The 19179-nt window shown below is 49.6% G+C and overlaps 1 protein-coding gene across 1 annotated transcript in view; it reads left to right on the top strand.

Annotated features, from left to right (window-relative positions):
* The window catches only part of Pex14 (peroxisomal biogenesis factor 14), a 143516-nt gene that overhangs the window by 119848 nt on the left and 4489 nt on the right, over window positions 1-19179 (top strand). Inside the window, exons 5-7 of the mRNA XM_031379478.1 lie at window positions 13480-13565; window positions 16610-16712; window positions 17898-17995. Of these exons, the coding sequence (XP_031235338.1) occupies window positions 13480-13565; window positions 16610-16712; window positions 17898-17995 (287 nt within the window). The remainder of the gene's footprint in view (window positions 1-13479; window positions 13566-16609; window positions 16713-17897; window positions 17996-19179) is intronic.

Raw genomic sequence — 19179 nt, 5'->3', positions numbered from 1 at the left:
ACAGACACAGTCACAGACACAGACACAGTCACAGACACAGTCACAGACACAGACACAGTCACAGTCACAGTCACAGACACAGACACAGTCACAGTCACAGACACAGACACAGTCACAGACACAGTCACAGACACAGACACAGTCACAGTCACAGACACAGTCACAGACACAGACACAGACACAGTCACAGACACAGTCACAGACACAGTCACAGACACAGACACAGACACAGTCACAGTCACAGTCACAGACACAGACACAGACACAGTCACAGACACAGTCACAGACACAGTCACAGACACAGACACAGTCACAGACACAGTCAGAGACACACACACAGTCACAGACACAGACACAGACACAGTCACAGACACAGACACAGTCACAGACACAGACACAGTCACAGACACAGTCAGAGACACACACACAGTCACAGACACACACACACACACAGTCACAGTCACAGACAGGGTGTGATGCAGCCATCCACACAAGACCGTCACCTCTTCTTCAAGTCACTTGGAGAGTCTAAAAAGTTAAAATTGTCTCCAAAGCTTATGGGAAATAGCTTACGTTGGTTTCTTTTTACATAACTTAGCACAGGCCCTGTTGTCTTTTAAAATATCTTTTCTAAAATTGTCTTCATTTTACTTGTCTAGAAGTGTAGGCTTTTTCCAAAAAAAGTAATTTTAAAAGGGAGTTTAAGGCCAGATATTAAAGGGTGTATTTAAAAATGGTGGGTTCTGAACTCCTCTTCCTTCTCCCCTTATCAGCATTTTGACCAAGCTTGCCTGCAGCTGGACTGGTGGTCCTCCTCAGCAGCCGGCACAGTGTGCTCTTCTGTGGTCAGGTGGAGGGGACCAGGCCAAGGCTGGGCTGCTGCACATCATCATCCTAGTTAGAGAGTCGTTTTGCTTTCTGGATAAGCTGAGTGACAAAGTCAGAGCACACACACACACACACACACACACACACACACACACACACACACACACACACACACGTCCTGTCTCTCTGGGCCTGGCCTGGGCTCAAGACCTTTGAGACCCCAGGAGCAGACTTCTGCTGGTGGTGAGCAAGGGGCTCATTTCCCTTCCCAGCCCAAACCCTGTCAGTCTGTTGTGTAGGCTTTGGGCTCTAAATGTACTTTTTAACCAAAGGCTAAGTAAGTGTCCACACTGTCCTGAGTTGTGCGCCTGAGCCCAGCCGTTTAATGGGATTTGTTAAGGATAGGCAGTGGCAGCTGGGTGCAGAATTTCTAAGATGCACATCTGCTGTGCTCCAGCTGTTTCCTCCTGTGGCTTAATACCAAACAGGTCTCTCCACTACTTGAAAACTTCCTGCTCAGAACAAATTGTTCTGGTTGGTCACAGAGTTGGCATCAAGATTCCTGTGCTTGCCTGCCTTCTGCATGGGCAGAGTTAACTGATGGCGTCCCTGGGCGGGGCCACAGTGATGTGGCCTGCAGCCTCCTCAGTCTGCTGGCCTAACAGTGGCACACATCTGAGACGCTTCCTCCCAATTTGACAGCAATATAGAAACAGTGGTGATGACAGTTTTTAATGCTGGAGTTTTCAGCTGTCACCATCGAGCCTCATTCTTTGCTAGTGTTACATGGCTCCATGGTTCTATTCAACTCCGTGTGACTCTGCTCTTCACTTCCGTACTTTTGCCAAGAGGTGTCAAAACTGCTCAAAAAAAAGGGGGGGGGGGAAGCTTGATTTTGATTAATATAGAGAAACAAGACTTTGCCTGACTGATAATAAAACTGATAAATGACATTTGAATTACTTGTAGCGGTAATTTATTACATAAAATATCTTTTATTTGACATGCGATTAGTTGCTGGAAGCATCACTCAATCTGACTAGTTTAAACATGCTCTAAAATGAACCCCAGTAAAAACCAGGGCTGTCGGCTGCTGCCGTTATGAAATATACTAATCCTGGAGTGAGGGGAAAAAAATCTGACTTTAAATATTTAAATGATTAATTGGGTTTATATATTTTTTTTAGCTTTCTAACCCCCTTAATTACAACCAAACTCAGGGGAGTTTCTGAACTAGGTGTGCAATCTGCATGCTTATCACCGAGGCATTGTCTGCGTCTGGGAGGGATTTATGGCCTCTGTTCATATGTGTTCCTGCTGGTTCTGTGCCTAGAACCACCATAGCCCTTTCTTTCCCATTTCTCAGCTGTTTAAGGACATTTCATCTCTGAGCCCAAGTCTAGAAAACGGGCTTTCCTAGGGCAAGCCCCAAGTGCCTCCGTGTCAGCTTAGTCTTGAAAACACCTGGAAAAGTTGGCATATGGAGACCTTTATTTCCCGACCACCCAAGCTTGGTGGACTGGGCTGCTGGGGCCTCCTTTCTGGGGAGTTTACTTGACCTTGAAATGTTAGTGAATGCCAGTGATACAGAGAACTGCCAGAATGGTACTTGTTCAGCTCAGTCTAAGCACCCACTGGATGCCCAACTCTGTATTATAGGAGAGTTTCAAAGCATGATCTTTGAGAATTTTACAAGCTCTTAAGAAAAAGAGAATAATATCAGACATTGTGATTTAATGCCAAAATTAATTATACTGACAAAAAATTCTGTAAGATTACAGAAAAGAGAAAAATTAATGTGGGCTAAGGCAGTCAGGAGGCTTTGTGAGAGTGGCGGGAGGTGACACCTGAGAGGGCATGGTGTCACCTAGTGTAAGGATAAACCAGTGTTCCTCAGGCTGCAGAGAAAGTCAGGCGGAGCTCAGGAAAAGCCCGGCTAGGATCCAGGAGAAGCCTGATACTCTGTTTCTCCTTTTGGCTTTGTTCTGTTTGACTTTGAGTAGGGACTCCTGAGTGTGCCCACAATCCCTCTGAGTGAAGTTCTGGGTCTTGCTCCATGCCGAGCTAAGTACTGTGTGATTGTACTGAGCTGACTTGTCTTGTTTCCACATGAAGAGATAAGCACCAAAGGGCTCTGAGGTATGAGCAAGGGCTGGTTCAGTTTTTTGTGGGGCAGTATTGGGTGCCAGTGTTTGTCCCTGATGAGCAGTATAGCACCTTCAGAGACTGGCCAGGGATTTAGCTGCCTCTTCTTAAAATAGACCGGTGATACCTAGGGCTGGAACAAAGCTCTGAATCATTTGATTAGAAATCCTGAGAGAGAGTTCTTCTGAGTTTGTTTCAGTTCCAGCCCTATTTAGTAATGCACACTTACCCTGACTATCTTAACTCATTACCGAGTGACTCCACGTACCAGGCACTGTGTCTGACCCCTGTGACAAATAGGTCATTAACAAGATCCCGTAGTCCGTTTTCCATTGCTAAAGACTTAAGAAAGTCAACTTAGAAAGAGAAGAGGCTTGTCTGGGTATAGAGTTCTAGTCTGTGATGGTTGACCTGTTGGCTTGGGATGTTGGGTGACAAAGACACAGCAGAGAGAAACAGAAACTGTTCGCATCATGGCCAGAGATGAAAGGAAATAGAGGAAGGGTCTGGGTTTCTGCCTTACTCCACAGCAGCTTACGGTCTCCCTCTAGACTTTGAAGTTCTTACAACCTCCTGAGAACACCTGGGGAACAAGCTCTAAATTGTAGCACAAGCCGGACTGCACTCTGCAGACAGTTAAGCCAGCTTGTCAGTGCTTGGGAGGCAGGAGCAGGAAGGAGGCTGGTACAGAAGAGGGGGAGGGGAACCCCTGAGAGCAGATGCTTCGCTGACCCCACGGGTAACGGGTTCAGTGATCTGACAGAATGGACAAGAGCTACATGACGACTTTAAGGATTTCCGGGTGATCCAAGAAGCTGGAGCCTCTGAGGGGGAGGCAGAATGATAGTTAAGCCCAAACTGACAGAAGAAAACCAGCAACTTGTGATAGCCAATTGTTTCAGAGGTTTCGTCGTTTATTTAACAAAATTGTCCTTAGACCAGTGTTAAAGTCACTTGTTTTAGAGGCAGATAAATGGGGTTGTGCTGGCCTGAGCTCTTGCCTCCTGGTCACCTATGCTTTTCCCCAGGGTTGGAGTCTACTGCCCACTTCTTCAGGGTATCTTTCCAGTGCTCCATTCTGACCTGATGGAGGCACCATGGCTCTCACAGCCCCTGCTCCCCACCACACTGCACTGAAGTGGTTGTTTCAGTGTCTTCTTTAGTAATCTGTAAGCCCTGGGGCTTTTCTACTACTCTAATGGCCCGAGGCTCTGACTTGGCGGGTGACTAAAATTGCTTGTTGTCTGGGTGAACCGTGGGGGAGCACCCGAGCTTGAGAACTGAGAAGCTGCCCAGTGACGATGCCCACCAGCTAGACCTTTGTCGTGTCCAGTTCATGTTGGCTGTTGTGGACAGCTTGTGGAAATGGTAAGGGACAAGCTTGCTTTCAGGAGGTCTCCATTCAATGGAGAAGGAAGCCGGGAGTTTGGGGAAGGAGATGATCAGTGATCGTGAGCTTCCATTCAGGACGTAGGAACAACCCTTGGGAATTGCGGAGTGGTAGGATGAGGCTTGGGCTGGCTTTGCAGGACATTAAAGCAATGCTACTACATCTCAGAAGATGGGTTTTCTCACCTAGCCAACCATGGAGGCTCTGCAGTCTTTAGGGACTCAGGTCTGCTTCCTTGACAGCTTGCTGGTATCCATTTTGTCCTGCCCCACCTGCCATCCAACAGCCTAAAGGAAGGAAAGAGAGCAGCCGCCTCCCAACGATACCTGGAGACTGCCATATCCTGGCCATCTCCTCCTTGCCGACTGGAGCATGGTTGTGTGGTCTTCCCATCTACAAGGGAGGCTGACAAATGGGGCAGGGACAGGCACTGGGGGCTGTGTCTGTCCAAGCCATCCTGCCCTCTTTACTATCCAGGCCTGGAAAAGTGTTGTTGGAGCTGACGTGAACACTTACACTCAGGGTGGTGTCACCTGGCTGTGCAAGCCCCAGTGCTAGCTGCTGTGGTATGAACCCTTTATCCAGGGTGGTGTTACCTGGTTGTGCAGCTGCTGTGGTATTTAGAAAGGTTCGGCTGGCGTATTAGGAGGGAAGGATCTGCTACTTTACTATCCCTCTTTATAGTGTCTAAACGTTAGGTTCTTCTGGATGAGTCAGGCCTTATCAGGCATGTGATTTTCAGGTTGTATTAGAATCCTTAGCTCATGTTCTCCCTTGGTGTCCGACTAACAGGTTGGGGAAAACTTAGCACCCGCATTGCTGGCTTTTGCTCTGGACCACTGCTTACCTTGGAAAGACATTACACAGGCTATGTGTCTGTGACCTTTAGGGTGGTTTACATGAAATAAAATGCACTCACTGCTATTGCACCATCTGAGTGGAGTGTGTACTTCATGTACCTATCACTACATTGCAGAACGTTTCCAATACTCCAAAAGGTTCCCTTGTGCCCCATCTCCAGCCAGTGCACCCCATCCTGTCTCCAGGGCAGCCACAGCTCTGCTTTTCCTTGCTGCCTGTTAGACATTTCTTCCCCTGAGCTTTGTATAAATAGAGTCAGATGGTATGCTTCAGCATCTGCTTTCTCTGCCCCGAGTTGGTGCTATGCATGTCAGAAGTTGCTTCCTGTTGTACAGAGCCATCCCACCGTATGGAAGGATGCATGCTTATCCACTCAGCAGTTGATGGACTTTGGGTTGTTTCCAGTTTTTAGCCATTATGGATAAAACTCTCGTGAACACTCATGTACAAGTCTCAGTGTGCTTTTACCTCTCTTGGGTGGATGCCGAGGAGGAGGATTGCTGGTTTGTATGTTAAGTGTAGGTTTAACCTTAGCAGAAACTGGTAAACTGTTTTCCAGAGCAGTTACCCTGTGTCAGCTTCCACCAGCAGACCTAGCCGGCAGCAGCTGTGTTCCCGGCCAAGCGTCAGTGACTTTAGCGTGTGTACAGGGCTGACTCCCTAAAGCTGTCTTCCTTCCTCGTGCCTGGTCAGGGTACCCCTTCACGTGCTTAGTGGTCATCTGCACGTCTGTCTTGGGATGTGTCTGTTCTGATCTCCTGCCTGTTACTCATCTTATTATTGAGTTAGAAGAGTTCTTTGTATCCTGTCAGATAATGCATAATCAGTCTTTGTTCTTTTGCCTTGCACATAAAGTGGGGGAAGAAAGAGCTGATGCTTTGAACTTGGTACCATCTTGGTGGGAGGAGGCCTGTTGGCCTTTTTACATTTCCCTTTGAAAAGGAAAAGGCCTTAGCATACACCTACACCTGCCCCCTTGTACCATTCATGGCTGGTGCCTGCCTTTTTTTTTTTTTTCCCTAGAAAAATGCTTCGTGGTGTTTGTTATGTATGGTGCTGGGGATGAAGCCTTGGGCCTCTTGTGTCTGTCTGTAGGTCTGCAGTCAATTCTGAGTTCAGTTTTGTTTCCTTTCATCTTATTTATCATTAATTTTTAATGTGTGTGTGTGTTTGTCTGTGTGTGTGTTTGTGTCTGTGTGTTTATGTGTGTGTGTTTGTGTGTGTGTGTGTTTGTGTGTGTGTTTGTGTGTATGTGCGTTTGTGTGTGTGTTTGTGTCTGTGTGTTTATGTGTGTGTGTTTGTGTGTGTGTGTGTGTGCATGCATACGCTAGAGTGCATGTGCAGAGGTCAGAGACAACTTGTAGCAGTTGGTTGCCCTCCTGTTGTGTAGTTCTAGGGATTAAACCCTGCCCCTCAGCCTTGGCACCTTCACCTGTGAAACCGCTCACCAGCCTCTTAGACAATTTTTAGAACTATTGGAATATATTTTATATATCACAAAACTCATCCATTTCAAGTGTAGAATTCAGTGGTTTTTAGTAACTCAATTGAGAGGTACTAATTCTTACGCTTTTCCTGTAGGACCCTCCGGATCCACACCCTCTCAGTCCAGTTCCCCCAGGCAGTCGTCACTATAAATTCACCTCTTCTGGGCATTTTAGGTCAATGGAGTCACAAAGTAGGTGATTCCTCTGTCTGGCTTCTTTTCATTGACACAGTGGTTTGAGGTCACCCATATTACAACATTGCTTTTTCCTCAGGGTCAGTGCTCATTGTGTGTGTGGTCTTCGGTCTTCTACCAGTTGATGGACAGTTAGGTGGTGTCCCGGCCATGCTTTTGGTCTCCTGTGTGATGTGAGTTGTACATGCTAGGCCGGAACTCTGCTGTTGAGCTGTCCCTTTGGCTCACACTCCTGTTTTGGGTGACACGAATCACACTGCTGAGATCATTGGCGTGCAGACCCTACATGAGAACATGCTTGGAGTGTCTATCGTGGACTTGCTGGATGCCAAGTTTCTGCTTTCTGCATCTTAAGTATTTTCTTTCTAATCACTTTTCTGAAGTATAATATACATGCAGTAGGAGACCTGGGGCTTTGTTGTTGTTGTTTGGTATCCTGTTTGATAAATTGTAACTCATTTATTTTGTGTAATCAAAATGTAGGTGTGTGTGTGTCTTTGTGCCTTTGCCTGCATGCCTCATTCCTGTGAAGTACCAGTGTGTGCCTTGTCACCACGGCTCTGTCCCTCACAGGCCTAGTAGTTGGCATGCTTAGTGTCTCTCTTGTCTGTTCTGGGGATTGAACTCAGGACATGAGATCTGATGGCAAGTGTCTGCCCACTGTGCCTTCCTCACTGACTCCCTTATGAGAGTTTCAAGGTTCTGTTGTTCATTTGCCATTCCACTTCTTGCTGGGATGTGGTATTCAGTCTTATGTTTAGCCATGCTAACATGTATGTAACAAGGCTTCACTGTTCTTTGAATTCGCATTTCGTACAGTGATTAATGATGTCAATCATATTTTCAGGTTTAAAATGTTTTATATATATTTTTATGTGTATGAATGAGTGTTTTGCTTGCATATACATCTGTGCACCACTTGAATGTCTGGTGCTGTAGAGTCCAGAAGAGGGCATGGGAGTCCCCTGCAACTGGAGTTATAGACTGTTGTGAGCCTCCACGTAGATGCTGGGAACAGAACCTGGGTCCTCTGCAAAAACAACCAGTGCTCATACCTGCTAAGCCAGCTCTCCAACCCTGCCATATTCAGGTTCTTACTGGTCAGTCATATGTCTTTATGAAGACTCCTGCAATCCTTTGCCTTTTTAAAACCTGCCTCGTTGAGTCATCAGGCTGCACCTATATTCCTGTCCCTCCTGTTTGCATCTCTTGTCTCTCAGCCTGTGACTTGCCTGTTTATTTTTGTGATGGTGCCTTTTGTTGACATGCATTTTCTCAGTTATCTTGCCTTTTATGGCCCCACATTTTATGACTTTGTCCACCCAGGACTCTAAGACTTCTGTGTTTTCTTGTTTTCAGAAGGAATCTGTATATCTCTGTAGTTATTGCTCCTGGTGTGTGTGGCCCATGTAGCATTAATTTTTTCATACAGTATAAGCTTGTAACTTTATGTGGATTTTCACTTGTTTCAGCAACATTGTCTCTCAGGTTGTCCTTTCTTCCACAGGGATGATGTGTGTATCTGTGTGTGTGTGTGTGTGTGTGTGTGTGAGAGAGAGAGAGAGAGAGAGAGAGAGAGAGAGAGAGAGAAACTGTGTGAGCATGTGTTTCTATGAGTGTGTCTGTGTGAGTATGTGTGTATTATTCAATATACATACTAAATAATATAAAGTAAATTAATATATATACATAAAGTAATTAATGAAAGGTCCTTACCCTGTAGTCCAGACTGGCCTCAAACACTAGCTAAGCCTCAAGCCTTTCAAGGGTTAGAAATTCAGGCATGAACCACCACAACTGGCTTTTCTTTTTCTTTTTCTTTTTTTCTTTTCTTCTTTTCTTAAGGTGTCAAGGATTAAACCCAGGGCCTGGTAACATGATAGGCATATGTTCTACCCTAAGCTATATATACCTCCAGCCCTGAGTTTGCTTGTTAAAACCTGTGTTGCCCGAGTTGATCTTCAGCTCCTGGGCTCAGACTGCACTGACCCTGATTTCAGAATTCATTGTTCTTCAGCTATGATAAGGGGATGTGGATATACGACTCCCTGTCCTCCCTGTCCTTCATGCCTAAAGAGGACATGCTGGCAACATGGCCCATGAACAACAGAAAAGATCATGTCTCGCTGGAAGTACATGTAAAGCCAGGCCATGATTGGTGCTTGGCAACTTAGTATTAAGGTTCTTTGCCTTCATATGTGACATAACACGCCCAATATATATATAATAAGCTGCCAGAAATCAGCATCATGAAGAAGAGCTAAAATTGAACTGTCTGAGCTGCTCACTTCTTGTGCACACAAGAGTGTCTAGTGTTGGCCTCTAGGTTCAGAGGTCTGTCCACATTGCCAGCCACAGCCAGGTGCTTCTGTGTGCCTTGTGTTGTAGCCAGCCTGGCGTAGCTTGGCCTGCAGTAAGTACCTTCAGTTGCTGTCTGTACAAAAGACCTAGCGACTCTGCACTGTGGCAGGTGCTGATTTGTGGACTGGCTTTTGTCCAGGACCCTACTGAGTGAGCCTGTCTTGCCATTTAATTTTCAAGGTCTGAGTGGAGCTGGCGGGCTGCTTTGAGGAGCTAGGCCACCACCGTAGAATCACAGCTCCAGCCTTGACAATCAAGGAGGGAAGCGCCCATGTCTTGCTGATGTCTGCTACTGCCCTGCCCTGTGCTTGAGCCCCCAGCCTCCCAAGGGCAGTCTCTGGAGTCTATTGTCTCAGGAGGATGATCACAGGTCCAGGACTGTTGCTGAGAGCCATACTTTTCAGCTCAATTGGTTGTGTTGTGCCTGCGGTCCTGCCTGTTTCTGTCTGTTCACCTGTGCTCAGAGGATCTCTGTTGATGGAGATACAGTGCAAGAAACTAGCAGTGCTGGTTTTGTTGGTGTTCAGAGAATAGTTACAGAGCCTTGGAGATGTTGCCCTGCTCTTGTGGCCATTGTCTCCACAGTGGCCCCGATCCTGAGCCTCTTAAGCTGGAGAGCTTCCTGCAGCTCTCAGTGCCTGGGAGATTACAGGGGTGTCCTACCCCTTCTAACCATGGCAGTTTGTCCCCCGCCGTGTCTTTTGTGGGGGGAGATTTGAAGCAGGTTTTCTTGGTGCAGCTCCGGCTGTCCTAGAACTTGCTGTGTAGACCAGGCTGGCCTCAGATTCAGAGATCCACCTGCCTCTGCCTCCCCAGTGCTCCACCCCTGCCCCCCACAGTGCTCCACTGCCTAGCCCCTGCCATGTCTCAGAGCTGCAGCCCCAGAGATGCTCAGGTGTACAGGACAGTCAATGCTGTCCTGTGTTTTCACAAAGCCATCAATCAGGGCTATGGTGTTGTTAGTGGAGCCCTCTATGCCACCAGTGTGTGTGTGTGTGTGTGTGTGTGTGTGTGTGTTAGTGCAGTGCCCTCAGAGGCCAGAGGCATGAGATCCCCTGGACTTGGAGTCACAGACAGTTGTAAGCTGCCACATGGATGCTGGAAACCAAACTCAGCAAGTGTTCGTAACTGCTCAGCCATCTCTCCAGCCCCAGTTGTGTAGCTTACTCAGGCTAGAAGCTGGCCCAGTGGGGTGCAGGCTCCTGCCACCAAGCCTGATGACCTGAGTTTCATCCCTGGGGCCCACATGGTGAGAGGAGATAGTGACTTGGGAAAGTTGTCCCTGCATCCATCCCTTATTCACACGAGTAAACGAATCAATGCAGCCGTTCCGTCCCTGTCCCTTCCCAGCTGGAGCCATCAAATTGCTGGCCCCGTGGTTTGCTTCCGGACTCAGGAGTGCCGTGAGGAAAGCCTGTTCTCAGAGTGGGCAGGGGGCAGGAGGCAGATGGTGGGAACTGAGGGTTGAGCCAGTGTGAGGGCTTGAATGGACCCTCTTACCCTTGAAGCCGTGCAGTGGGAAAGGCTTTTGCATCTGAGTTTTTCCTCTCTTCCTTTTGCCACAGACAGAATTGTATCACACATCTCTAAAACGAGTAAAATGGCATTTCAGCTTCTAGTCTTTATAGACTCTCTGAACTTTAGGAAAGATCATTCTGGTCCCTTTTCATTAATAATGAAAACCAGGGGGCAATAAAATGTTCTTAATGCGAGCCTGGCAAGAACGCAGAGGTGGTGAGGGCGAAGGGTAGCCGGCGGGAACTACAGGTGTTTCTTGAGCCTGGGGAGGGCAGAGTCCTGCATGGTGGGCAGAGTCCTGCATGGAGGGCAGAGTCCTGCATGGTGGGCAGCTGTGCAGGGCCTGAGCTCACAGCTCTCAAGCTCTGGCGGCTGCATGGCCTCAGGGTCTCGATGTCAGCAGAAAGAGTCTGCGCTTGTCCAAGCATGGGAGGTGTGCTGTGGAAGCAGCTGATTCAGCAAGCTTGGGGTCTGGTCGAGTTTTCAGTGTGGTACAATTGCCTTCTTGTAGGATAGTCAGCGGCTAGTGGCCATTTGAGAGTTAGCATGAATGTGGCTTGCTAATTGCAGCACCTAGGGAAGGTGTTCTCTCGAGATTCCGGTTGCATGGACAGATGTCCCTCCATGTGGGAGGTCACTCTTTGACCATGTTTTTTCTCCTAAGATGGACTTGTACTTACTAGAGGTTGCAGGTCACATCTGCCATCAAGAGCAAAACCTGACTAACTTAGAAAAGACGGAACAATGGGAAGGCCCATGCAGGGCAGAGACCTAGCATGCCAGGCTCCAGCTGAGAGCCTCGCCCACCTCAGGAGTATCAGAGCAGAGTCTGGAGTAAAGGGGACTTCAGCACACAGACACCCCCAATAGCAAGGTAGTCCTTGATGGCCACAGACGCACAGCTTCTCCTCTGGGCCCGCAGCCCACCACTGAGCCTGCACAGAGCCCTGCTCCTCTCCTGCTCCTCCCCTGCTCCTCCCCTGCTCCTCCCCTGCTCCTCCCCTGCTCCTCTCCCTCCAAAGCTGGGACCCGGTGATGGGTACAGGCTCTTCTGAGAGTTCTCACAATCCTCCTGTCCCTCCTTTCTCCCACACTCACTTTTGGAAGAGTCTGTCAAGCACCTTGTAGACAATTTTTCCATTGACACAGTACCTTGTTTCATCCATGACTGCCAAGAGTGCCCACCATGGTCTCCGTCCTTCCTCTTGGCAGATCCCCTGAGAGGAGGCAGACCTGACTTCTGCTCCAGAGGCCTAGAGTGCAGGCCAGATTTTATACCCAGAGCCCCTTGTGAACTGTCTGTGGGAGGCTAGAACCCTCCTCTCCTCTGCAAATAGACTCTCATCTGGAACTGTGGGGATTTTGCCCACAGGGGACATGTCGCAGGGCAGTAGAAGCCTGAAACTGGGCCCTCCTATTTAGGTTTAACTACCGATTAGGCCTAGTAAGATTAACAGTGATAAAGCCTAACTATGACAGTATGCTATATTAAAAGGCATGCCCCCACACCCACCGTATGCCTGATCTTAGCAGCCCTGTGTATTTTTTTCCTTACTGAGAACTTTCACTTCTTCCTCTTAAGGGAAGCACTTGGGCTTTTCTTAGGCAGATTCAAATTGTCAGTGTCTCTGCCCTTATGCTTTGAGGCCATTGTTAAGTGAAACAAGGCTCACTTAGACCGTGCACTAAGATACTAAGTCTGAGAGCTAAGATGGCAATCAGTGTGTGATAGGCAAGTAGCACATGTGGTGTGGATACGCTGTCCTGGGTGGGTCAGAGTGGATGGCTGAGAGTCCATCTTGCTACTTAGCATGGTGTACACTCTAAGGCCTGTGGGCTGTGTTTTCTGGAGTTTTCTATTTACTGTTTTCAGAACACAGCTAGAAGAAGGAAACACAAGAAACGCTGCACGGGCCTATATGTGCCTATATGTGCCTATATGGGCCTATATGGGCCTATATGTGCTGGTGGGTGTGGACAGGAGCCTGCGCTGTGGTGGGCATTGGATGCTCATTCGGGATCCTCAGCCAGATGGCAAATTTAGAGGAAGTTCTCCTAAGGCGTCCTTGGCCTCTGATGTAGCCCGGCTGTTTGCCTCTGCAGCTCTTGCAAGGGTGTCCCCACCTGGAGATCGCCCCAGAGCTAGGCCAGTGTTCTCTGAAAATACACACTTGTGATCGTGCTCCTTCCCCTCTGTGGGCTAGTGCTCTGGGCCCCTGATCTGTCTCCTCCACCCCGGCCACTCTGCCTCCAGGAGACGAGCCTGGGCCTATCCCTCAGCACCTCAGAAATTGCCTTCCTTAGTCCTTTGCAGACTCGTGTCTTTAGAGCAGAGAGGCCCAGGTCACATTGGCCCCTGGTTTATCCTCTGTGTGGTGTGCACACAGTAGCCTCAAGGAATGGTCCTTGTTCCTTGACCTCATGAGGCTAGGCCAAAGGTTCTCACATTGCCTCCGCCTTCTGACCCCCATGGCTGGACACCAAGCTCACAGCTGGATACCGCTTCCCAGCATCACATGATCAGGTCACTTCCATCTCAAGTGAGGCAGACAGTTCTGGGGCCTTGGAAAGAAGAGAGGGCAGAGCTGAGTCCTGATGTTCTGGTGGTCATGTGCTTTCTGCAGCCGCGTGTCTCCCTGTGATACTCCTGGGCAGAGACCTATCCTAGTTTCTTATTCCTTTTTTTCTACTCCAGGCCCCGGAGGCTCCCGATGGCGAGATTACGGTGCCTTGGCCATCATCATGGCAGGAATTGCATTTGGCTTTCACCAGCTCTACAAGGTAAGTTGCCTCCCAGGGGCCACAGTGTTATACCACCCTTGGCATTCAGCCTTCCTCACTCTACAGAGGCACTGCACCCAGTGGGCACCTGGCCCAGAGCACAGGGGCTGTGGCGGAGGCAGGGAGCACAGCAGGAGAGACACGAATGCTCACAGCACCGCTGCTTCACCTCTCCACCTTGACTCCACCTGCAGCACGACCCAATTCTGGCTCAAATATTTAGAGTAGTGTCTGGCACCACTGAGAAGCATGCAAATTTGAAAACAGAACAATCTAGTCGTTACGAGCTTGGACACTGGAGCCTAGCTGAGTGTGTTGAACCTGACTCTGTCCCAGAGTACAGTTCCATCCATAAGATGGAGCTGAGACAGATAGTCCATCCAACCTTGCAGTGATATGAAAGTGTGCCTGCCCATTGATCGGCACTGTGGGTCCAATACTCAGTGAAGGAACGGAGGCAGTGCGCACCAACAGAGGCTTTGATTTTAGTGGGTTTGCCCAGCGGCTCCAGCCATGCTCTGAACACACTGAAGGCAGGGCAGGAGCACTGCTGCTCAGTAGGTCAGGGGTATGCACCCATCTTCTCAGTGTGACGGCTTACGGCGTCTGCAGAGCTGGCCTCAGGGTCGCAGTGAAGGCCAGGAGTCAGTCCTGGAATAGAGCTGGGGCAGTGCTGGCCCCCTGCCTGCGGGCACGTGGGAAGCCATAGATGCCCTTGTTCCACCCTGGTATTTACAACTAGCTCAGGAAGCACACTTCTTGTTTGCTGTGGATTGTGGTAGCATCTGTATAAGTGTGGGATTTTCCCTGGGCCTTGTGAGTCAGCTAGCCCTCAGGAGCTTGTAGCTCAGGATGCTCACAGTGGAGCTAAAGGCACTGAACCAGCATTTTCTCCCTGACACCAGTGCAAAGGCCTGTCCTTGCTTGGGAGAAACTGTCTACAAGATGCAGCCTGGATGGCTCCACACTTAGGCATGCTTGCCCTGGAGAGAAGCCATGTTCTCCTCTGACACCTCCCACTAATCTAGCCTGCATTTAGTAACTGTTTTCTTTTCTTTTCTTTTTCTCTTTTTCCTTTTCTTTTTTAAGGACTACTGAAGTCCCAAGCTTGCAGTGTAACTTTCAACACATGAAATCTGTTTAAACCTTGCATTTTCAGATTTAGTTTTACTTTGTACAATAGCTAATGACAGAGTTGTGGAGAATAAGAAATTCCTGTGCAGAAATTCAGAACCAAAGTGTCACAGGCCTGGGACTTCCCCCTCTGAGCCGCCGTGGAGTCCTGTGTAAGGCAGCCTTTCTCAGGCCACTGGCTGCAGACATGCACCAACACAGAGTGCACAAGTACCAGGGTCCTGTGACAGTGACAGCCCGCCTCCCAACCCCAACAGAACAGGAGGAGTAGCACCTTGGTTCAGATGTGACACAGAGATTGTCGTCTGTTTCCATGGAGCTCTGACCACCAGCCTGTGTTTTACAAAGAAAGGAATCATTGAAATGTTGGTCACAATGGTGACATGCCTTCAGCATGTTAGCAGTGGTCTTTACGTTTAGAAAAAGTGGGGCTGTCTTGCTTTGTACAGACACAGACTTAGCCAGAGCAGCGGCAGGTCTCCCCGCTCATGGGTTCTGGCCTCAGGGATGGCGGGGTAGCTGCTTATACAGCTGAGAATTTCTTGACTTTTATACTTTGGAAACGTCGGGCTGCAGTTGATGAGTTTCGCTCAGTTGTGGGTAATAACTCACACTGTGGCTGCAAAGCACTTTGCAAAATAGAAACGGCTTCTGTGCATATGCTAAATGACGAGCTTCACTCTGAGTCTCTCTTGAAATGAGTTCTCCCACAAACCCCTGTGAGACCTGCATTCCTTCCCTAGTACAGAACCTGCAATGGAGAACAGTCCCTCTTTTTACCCGTCTGGGACCCAGATAGACTTAAGAACCTACGTTCCCTCTGAGCAGCACCTGCCAGGCTCGTGTGCTTAGCAGAAGTAGTGTGCTCTAGGGTTGGTGTGGACCTTGCCCCCTAGATTGGGGACTTAGATGGTCTCAGGGTCCCAAACTGCACAGTGGCAAAGCACACGTTCTCTCCTTCATTCTCCTGACACCTACTACCTCCAGTCCTTGTTGTACATCCATGTACCAAGCCCTACAGGTGTGCCCTTGCCTTCCGACTGATGGAGAGGCTGGTTCAAAGGACCCGTGTTTGGTGGCTCTGCAGTCACCAGCCTTGGCTGTCTGGGTCTCCTGGGGCTCTCAGTTCTGGGAAGGTGTAGGCTGCTTTGGCTCTTTCTGTGAAGGATGCACCTTGTGATATTTAAGAGTCCAAGGTGACCGCTGTAGTAAGCCTCAGTGTACGTGCGTGCCTTATCCCTACTGTGGAAGCTCACTGATCCCAGAAGTCTGTTGGTTGTCCTCTGATTTCTCCAGGAATGCTGTGTTTCCTCAGACCTAGCACTGGGTCTGGATGGGTGAGGCAGTTGGTTTCATTCACAGAGTTGAAGTGTGAAAGACTCAGAAAGGGTCTGGTGAGAAGCTGCCTAGCTCCCCTCCCCAGAAGCCACCAAGAGGGCCAGTTTCTGGCTTATCCTTCTGCAGTCTCTCCTTAGAACTTTTGAAATGGAATTTAAATGCATCACAGGAATATGTATCTGAGGAAAGTAAGAGAAAGTAATGATGCCTCCCTCACACAGGGAGTTAGCTCAGAGGCGCGCCTGCCCCAACCCCAGCCATGCCTGGAGGCCCACTTCCCAAGACTCGGGAGTTAGCTCAGAGACATGCCTGGAGGCCTTCCCAAGACTGGGAGTTAGCTCAGAAGAGAGCTGAAGAAGAATGCCTGCCCCAAGCCCAGCCACGCCCACTTCCTTTTGGTCTCTGTCCCTGCTCAGGTGGATGGTCTTACCAGGCTGGGATCTCAGTCTGTAACTTTTTCTAGCATGGAGAGTGCAGATCTTCTGTCGAGTAACCTGCAGAAGATCAGGGCAAGTTGGGTAGGATTAGAGAGACTGGTGTTGGACACCTTGTCCCCTGACCACTTCTTGCAGAAGTACCTGCTGCCCCTCATCCTGGGAGGCCGAGAGGACAGGAAGCAGCTGGAGAGGATGGCAGCGAGTCTCTCAGAACTGAGTGGCAGCGTGGCCCAGACAGGTAAAGATTAATGACTCCATCAAGTCACCCCTCAAAGCGTCCTAACGCAGCCCCTTTTCGGCCCCTCCCTCTCCCTCGTCTCCACTCTGTGGTGACTTCATTTATCTGCTCTGAGAATCTGTTCACATTTGCAAATGAAGCCGCCGTCATTTCGGTTTAATTTGAAATTGCTTGTTTACTGTCGGCGCGGCCTCAATTAATTATGTTTTTACGGAAAGGCTCCCAACCTCAGAATATTAATAAGGGGAATAAAATGACAGCCTTTCTAAGGGCTGTAAAGTTCATTTTTAATTTCTGCTTCTATGAGGTTTTCAGGGGGGTTTTCAGTGATTTTTTTCCCCCTTCCCTCAAAGAATCCGATGCAGGGTCAAGAGAGTCTGTAATTACTGTGGCTCCTAGGACCCCTGCCACCTCCCCTGTTATCGACTCCACACGGACGACACTCAGTACCTGCTGCCCCAGTGATGGCCCAGATTAGCTGGGACCTGTTGTGGCAGAGGTGGCTCTTCTCCTTATGAACTTGTTTACTAAGTGGGAGCTGGGAATCTAAACCTCAAGGCAGGGGAGAAAGCCACCTGTCCTAGGCAGAAGGCTCTGTCCCTCGCTGGCACCTGTGCAGAGCTGTCTGGAATCCTCATCTGTCCCGTGAACCATTGCTCTTCTAGGAATCAGGGACATAGTAGTCATAGGCCTCAACAGGTCACATGGTTCTGGGGCCTTAGTACATCCTCAGTGGGGTAGGGAATGGGAGAGACCACCACAGTTGGGACTTGTAGTTTCCCATTCCTGGATAAGGCAGAGAGACCTGAGCCTCAGCCCTCCTGGAACTGAAGCTATCATAGAGCACCCAAGGACACGGAGGCCAATGAGATGAATGCTCAGAGCATGCTAGGAGCAGGAGAGCCAGGCACGTTCCAGGCAGGCATAATTGGAGGGGAGAGGTTTTGGACAGATGTACTGTTGACCACAGACAAGCATACAATGGAAAGATGAAGTAGAAACACCAGAGGTTACACCCAGAGCGGGTGGGTCACCCCAGGCACAGATAAATTATCTGGGTGTGGGGGCAGGACCTGCAGATACATTCCACGGAGCAGGGAGGAGAGTGGTTTGCGGCTTGCAGGTGTGTGGGCGAGGGAGGGACCTTGGGCACTGACTTACCAGCCATGACCCTTTCTTCCCTAGTGTCTCAGGTACAGACAACACTGGCCTCTGTCCAAGAGCTACTGAGACAGCAGCAGCAGAAGGTCCAGGAGCTAGCCCACGAGCTGGCCGCCGCCAAGGTACTTCGGGCCCTTAGGTCCCCAGGCCAGGGTCGGTTCATTTAGCTCTAAGCCTAATGATCCTCATGACTGTCTACTGTCTTCTGTGTGCCTGGCTGTCCTCCATTTTCAGTGTTCTATCATAGGGTGACACCTCAGGTTGTCACTGTCCACCGCATTGAAGAAGGGGGGCACCACTGTATGGGTATAGCATTTAACCAGCAAGAGCAGCCTTCATGTCTCCACACCACCTCCTGCTGAGGAGCCTGTGATGACAGGCATGCCTGCAGGCTGGGCTGTAGGCAACAAGGAGAAGTGCACCATGGGCAGTTTTCTAGTTCACACTTTACCTAAGGTGCGGGGCTCACTTGCAGTGGATTAGACGATCTGAAGGAAAGCAGAACCAAGTAAGGTTGCCTACAGTGCTCTCCACGCCTCACTGCCCAGATCTGAAGCAGTCTGCTCAAGGACCAGTCCTCAGCCTCCCATTCGCTAGCTGTTCGACCACAGGTCTGCTGCTTCCGCCTTTGTAAACTGGAGCTGTGGCCAGTACCTCCCTTGTTATCCTTACTGTTCACATGCTTAAGAATGAGCTCAGGATTCGGGTCCTCAGCTTTGCGTGTGACAGTATCATTCCTGGGGCACCATCCTGACAGGGTCTGAGCAGCAGCATCTGTTGGCTCCGTGGGCTCCGCTGTAGGTCCCCACGCGAGCTGCTCTGGGAAGGGTCCCAGCTGAGCTGCCCCTAGGGATGCTGACCTTCTGCACAACTGGACTGAAAATCCAGAAAACTGAACATGATTGCACTTCTGGTAGAGCCTGGGGTGGGTCCTTGCTGTGAGGAAGGTCCCCAAGACTCCCATCCCAGCATCCATCCCATCTCACACTCAGGTGGCTGGGCACTACCACTGCTGGACTGACTGGGTGTCCCCCAGAGGCAGCTGTAAAGCAGGCAGGAAGACAGTGTGGCCTCCACCTGACTGATCACTCAGATCTGTGGCCTGCCAGTGGCCAGCAGCCATTCCGGAAATTGGAAAACTGTGTTGAGGCCCCGAGCTGAGATCAGGACCACATGTTGAGCTCTAAGGAAGGTGGGGATAGCTGGTCTGGGGCTGCTGTGGTCTGGAAGAGTCCACAGTTGTCACAGCTCCTGCCCTGCAGAGCCTTTCCCTGCTCTCCCTGCTGAAGTGAGGCTCTGGCCTGGC

This window comes from Mastomys coucha, unplaced genomic scaffold (genome assembly GCF_008632895.1).
Source record: "Mastomys coucha isolate ucsf_1 unplaced genomic scaffold, UCSF_Mcou_1 pScaffold18, whole genome shotgun sequence".
Lineage (NCBI taxonomy): Eukaryota > Metazoa > Chordata > Mammalia > Rodentia > Muridae > Mastomys > Mastomys coucha.
The sequence above is the reverse complement of the archived record's forward strand: the minus strand, read 5'-3'. Positions and strand labels throughout refer to the sequence as shown.